At 44.7% G+C, this 5954-nt stretch overlaps 2 protein-coding genes across 2 annotated transcripts; both read left to right on the top strand.

The window, feature by feature from the left end:
- Nucleotides 1-218: 218 nt before the first annotated feature.
- Nucleotides 219-1374, top strand: LOC108726277 (uncharacterized). The gene is made up of 2 exons (XM_018453749.1): nt 219-542; nt 712-1374. Exons 1-2 carry the CDS (start codon nt 219-221, stop codon nt 1372-1374), a joined length of 987 nt encoding a protein of 328 aa, XP_018309251.1.
- Nucleotides 1375-2060: 686 nt separating this feature from the next.
- On the top strand, nt 2061-5889 carry LOC108726270 (uncharacterized). Its single transcript, XM_018453735.1, has 3 exons — nt 2061-2307; nt 2509-2668; nt 3993-5889. The coding sequence occupies exons 1-3, from the start codon at nt 2061-2063 to the stop codon at nt 5887-5889; spliced, it is 2304 nt and encodes a 767-aa protein (XP_018309237.1).
- The last annotated feature ends 65 nt before the right edge of the window (nt 5890-5954 follow it).

Genomic DNA, 5954 nt, shown 5'->3' with positions numbered 1-5954 from the left:
AGAACTCGCCTGAGGGCCAGCTCGCCCCGGACCCGGGAGGGAAGCGGACATTGAGTCCTTTTAAGGCCTGTGCCTCAGTTCTCTTTGATGAGCTTGATAGCTTTTTCAGAAGTGCCTGTAATTCCCCTGCTCGATCTGGGGCGTCCTCCCCGATCAAACGGGAAGAGCGCCCAGCTTTACACTTCCTCAAGTCCCAGCCCATAAAGCCTTCATCTGAGATGGCTCGAGGAAGGAAAAAAGGTAAGAAACCTAACAAAGAACAGAAAGCTCAGTCGTTATCAATTTCAGAGGCATCCTCGGTTGTGAAACCTAACCTATCGCCGGCATCAATGATAAGACATAACAGGGAAAGATCTCGCTCCCCTCTCTCATCGGATGGGGCGAATGAGGATGGTTCCATTTCGGATATCTCCATGAATTCCTCCCATGAACGGGAAGCTCTCACGGAAACCGACTGCAATAATACGAGCAATAGGGCTCTTCAATCCCATGTAAGCGCGGTCTCTCATCAACAGAACAAGCGTTCTCATGATAGTGACAAGGTACCGGGGAACCCCCGCCAAAAGTAGTTAATGGTTCTCTTCCCATACAGCCTAACTCTCCCCCTGAATTCATTTGCAAGTATAATCCCAGAGATTTACCTCCGTACATTGTACTCATTCAAGCGGATTCCGTAAACGATTCAACTCGAATTAACCCTATTATGGTCAGTCGTATATTACTATATCTAAGCATGTCGGCAACAATATTGTCGAGGTTAAGTCTGCAGGCCGAAATGAGATAACTGTATCTCTTAACAATTACGAGAAAGCTAACAGCATACTTAATTTAGCCGACCTTAAAGCACACAATTTGAAAGCCTCAATCCCTGCATTTAGAGTTATGAGAACCGGTGTCATTAAAAACGTGCCATTAGAAGTCACCGATGAGATGATTCTTAATGAATTTAATTCAACGGCTAAGATAGTTTCGGTCCGTAGGCTTCATCGCAAAATACGTAAAGACGATAAGGATGTTTTGACCCCTACTCTTTCCGTACTAGCTAAATTTCAGGGGCAACTTCTCCCTCGTGCATTAACCTTCATGCATGTTTCATTTCCAGTTCTACCATACATTCCACGTGTGCTCATGTGTTTCGCATGTTTAAGGTTTGGACACATTAGCTCTGACTGCAAAAGTGCGGCGTGCTGCGCTAAATGTGGACAGAACAGACACACTAATCAAGAGGACTGTCCTCGACATCAGCTCTCTCCCATACGTTGCAATTGCGGTCAGGAACATCTCCCCTCCTCTGTGAGATGCCCGGTGTATATCAAACAAAGGCAGGTTTATCAATATGCCGCTTTGGAGAACGTATGCGGAGGCTCGCAGTAAACTGGGGATCTCCTCTTCTTCACCTCGATCGTCGCCGCCACCCCTGATTAATTTTCCCATACTCCCCTCCCCTCCTTCCTTTTCTCGCGGTTCCCCGTCGAATTTTCCTTTTCCGCCTCAGGGAATCGATCCTATATATTATCAGGACACCAATCCTTATGATCTCCTTGATACAATCCCGGAGTTTGGTGCATCGGGTCATGATTCCGGACTGTCATATAGTGACATGGTGCGTTCTTCCTCCTCCTCTATTTCTTCTCACCAACGGCAGAAGCCGCTGCCGCAGACTAAACAGTTCTTTCACCCTCGCCCCTCTCGGAATGATGTAAGGCTCCGCCAGGACCTTTGCAATGCACACAACGCATGTTTGATCGCTCCCCACGGAAGATGGTATGGACAACAGGACTCCCTTCTCCCGGATCACCCACCTCCCCTTTACCCCTCCGCCGATCCCTCACCCCCATCTTTTTTCTTCGCCTCTTACTGATTCATCTTCCTTTTTGTCGGGCCCCGCTCCGTATGTCAGCTCTACCCATCCGGACCTTGCCAGCTTTATTAACATAATATCCAACCTCTTACTCAAAGTGATAGGTAACAATCAGACTACAGTGACCCTTCATTAGGAAATAGCCTTCGCCAAATACACGAAGTCCTCGTCAGGTTCTCTAGTAAAATTCAACCGTAAAATGAATTCGCAACAACCAATAAGGTCTCAATCTTATGTTTCTAGTCAACCGCTGAGAATAACTTATTGGAATTGCCGTGGGGCTTACTCTAAAAAACCTGAAATAGAAAAGATTTCCGAAGAGCTGGACATTATTATCATCGCAGAAACTTGTTTGAGTCCCGATCATGCCTTCTCGATTCGTGGCTTCGATTGCATTCGTCTCGATTCGACCTCTAACAACATTAGAGGTTTACTCATTTTAATCCGTAATTCGATTCTTTTTTCTATTGTTGACATCCAATTTAACTTCCTTCCCGCCCTAGAAATTCTAGCAGTTAAAATCCATCTCAAGGATTCCATCCTCAACATCGTAGGAGCTTATCGTCATCCTTCTATACCAATGACTAATAGTATTATAAATTCTTTTTACTCTTTTATGAGTCAATTCAACTCTGTGTTATTGATAGGTGACTTCAACGCTCACCATCCCCTCTGGGGATCCCAGAGACGCAACTCGGCGGGTACAACCCTCTGCGATTTGACTGAATCCCTCAATCTCATCTGCTTAAACCCTGATGCATCTCCTTCCTTTCACATCCTACTAGGGCTCCTTCATTTATCGACTTAGTATTTGCTTCTATCAACCTATCATCCTTGTGCTGTGTATCCGTTAGTAATAATCTTCTCGGTAGTGACCACTTTCCGATCTATGTCTCTCTTAATTCGCTCGTCCGATCGGTTGACACTTTCTCACATAGAACCCGCCTCTCTCGACTTCAGTGGCAATGCGTTGCCGCTTGGTTGGAGGTGCATGCGGGGGATATCGCTAGGGAGACCTCTGAAGCGGCACTTTCTATATCCCCGCAAGAAGGTTACAATACCTTCACTCAAGGCATCATGTCCTGTATCAATAAGAACTCCCCTCATAAAAATTCTAACAGGATCAAATTCTTTAATAGGGGTGGTCGCTCTTCGCGGGGACTACCTCCAGCCCCCTGGTAGACTCCTCAATGCGATGAGGCTGTCCGCGAGCGAGCCGCTCTTCTTAAAACATATAAACGGATTCCTTCGATTGAAAATTATGCGGTATATCAAGAGGCAGTACGCACTACTCGTAAGGTTCTTCGTCGAGCCAAACGTAAAGGCTGGCAAAATTTTTGTAAGAATCTTAATCATCTCACTCCCTCTGCTCAGATGTGGAGAATGCTCAAAAGATTCAAGAACCGCCGTCTAATCTCCAATTGCGGGAAGGAGACAGGTCAAGCAAGTAGTCAAACTACTGAAATCCAGGACATTGTGGACAAATTTTGTCCTCCCTCGTGCTCTCCCCCTATTCCACCCATTCCTACGTCGACGGAGAACCGGCTCTCTTAGTTCGATTCTCCCTTCTCTATAAATGAACTTAGGGCAGCTTTAGACTCTGTCAAGACGGCTTCTAGCCCTGGCATGGATCGGGTGGAATATCGCCTGCTCAAGGTTCTTCCCGAAGAACTTCTCTTTTGCCTACTATCTTTGTTGAACTTATTTTTCTGTTCGGCCATCTTTCCACACCAATGGTCCCACTCAATCGTCTATCTCATCCCGAAACCCCATGGAACGGGATATCGACCCATTTCTTTAACGTCGTGGATACTTAAAATCACGGAACATATGTTTCTCAACAGACTACTGGCTTATTGAATCTCCTTCTTCTCCACTCCCTTCGCTTTTGCCAGACAATCAATTTGGATTTAGAAAATTTAGGTCTTGCCAGGACAATTTGATTATTTTCTCCTCACACATTCATACGGCTTTTCTCAAGAAACAAGATACCATCGCTATTTTTATAGATATCAAATCTGCGTTTGATAATGTTCTCCCTCACATTCTTATCCAGGACCTCATCAATTCTGGATTTCCCCCCCTCTTTATACACTTTATAAAAAACTTGATTTCTTCGCGCACAATTCAGTTTGTTATTCAGGGATCTCTCACCTTATATTTCCCATAAGGGCACTCCGCAGGGCTCGGTCCTCAGTCCTACCCTTTTTAACATTTATCTTAGGGAAATCAATAAAGTACTGGACCCCAATACCTTGTTGCAGTTTGCCAACGATATCGTTATATATGCTTCTAACTCCGTATCTGTAACAGCACTCCGATCTGTAGAAAGATCGCTTAAAAACATTCAATCCTTTCTTTGTGAGAGAGGTCTTGAGATATCACCAAAGAAGACTCAGATGATGGTCTTCTCAAAAAGAAAGAATCTATCATATTCGAATCTCAACATAGAATTGGAGGGAACCGTCCTCTCCCCCTCAACATCGGTGAGATTTCTGGGTATTGTCTTTGATCCCAAACTTTCAGGTAAGAATCATCTGGAACAGGTTATCTGTAAAGGCAAACGTACGATCTCGGTCATTTCTGCTTTGAGGGGGACTTGGTGGGGGGCCAACCCTAATCTCCTTCTATCCGTCTATAGATCCATGATTCGTGCCTCTTTCGAGTATGCGTCTCTTATTTTCGCCCTGAATGACAACCGTTTGCTAGTTAGACTGCAACGCATACAAAATCAGGCAATACGCATAGCTTGTGGGTACCGTAACTCTACTCCGATAAATGTGATACATGCTGAAACGAGGGAACCCCTCTTGAAACAAAAGTTTGAGTACCTAGCTTCGAAATACTTTCTTAAAATAATTTCCTTTCGGGATCACCCGGTTGTGACTAAGCTTCTGGAGATTTGCGATTTGGTCGTTAACACACCCCGCTCTTTCTATTTAGGCACTCACTTTCCGGCGGCGCTTGTTTTTCTTCATATGTGGTCCTACAACAAACTCATGCTCATTACGCCTGGCCTCCCTGCGTATCAAAATTCATATTACTCTACCTGTACGAATGTTTCCTATTTATCCCTACCACCTAATATTCTTAAAAATTTTGATACCATTCCTCAACAGAATATCCAACCGATTTTTGAGGATACCTTTCGGCGCGTGCTCGCTCGCGCCATTGTCTTCTACACGGACGGTTCAAAGGTTAATGATGGTACATATGTGGGTTCTGTGGTCTATTCTCCCCAGCTTGACCTCCATTTTATGTTTAAATTATCCTCGTACGCGTCTGTGTTTACGTCCGAGGCATGGGCCATATACAATGCTCTACTCTTTGCCCTTCACAATGACCTCAGCCGTATAGTTATTGTTTCTGACTCCAAAAGTGTTCTTGATTCCCTTGCGGGTTTCCGCAATAGAACCAACAATTACATTATCTCGTACATCAGGGTTCTCATAGAGGAGGCGAAGTTCCGCAACACCCAGGTTAGCTTCATTTGGGTACCCTCACATTGCGGAATTCAAGATAACGAAATAGCTGACCAACTAGCCAAAAAAGCTATAGGAGAGGGGGCTGAATCAAATTTCATGACTCCCTACTCCGACTTATTCTCCATACCGAGGATGCGTCTGTCTAAAGCATTTGATAGTTATATTGAAAGGACATCTCGGATCACGGGCGAATACTATTTTAAAAATTGCTATACCCATAATAATAAGCCTTGGTTTCATGATCTTCGGTTCTCTCGCATCATGATCACCACGTTAAATCGCCTTAGGAGTAACCATTTTAATCTTAACTACAGTCTTTTTCGCAAAAACCTGATTGACAATCCTTCATGCCTTTGTGGAGCTCCCTCACAAGACTTCGCACACGTTATATTCTTCTGCCCTCTCACAGAACCGTACGTTGCTTCCATCCGGCTAGCTCTCAATGATCTCGATCAGGAGGACCTCATTCCTCCCAAGATCCCAACATTACCATTACTCGTACCTTGCGTAACCCTTCGGCAAAGATCTGTCGATTATTTGTGAGCTTTGGTTTGGCCTGTGATCGTTTGTTATAATTTGTATTTTCGCGGCGCTTGTCCACGGCTACT

This window comes from Mycetomoellerius zeteki, unplaced genomic scaffold (genome assembly GCF_001594055.1).
Source record: "Mycetomoellerius zeteki isolate Tzet28-1 unplaced genomic scaffold, Tzet1.0 scaffold111, whole genome shotgun sequence".
Classification (NCBI taxonomy): Eukaryota; Metazoa; Arthropoda; class Insecta; order Hymenoptera; family Formicidae; genus Mycetomoellerius; species Mycetomoellerius zeteki.
The sequence above is the reverse complement of the archived record's forward strand: the minus strand, read 5'-3'. Positions and strand labels throughout refer to the sequence as shown.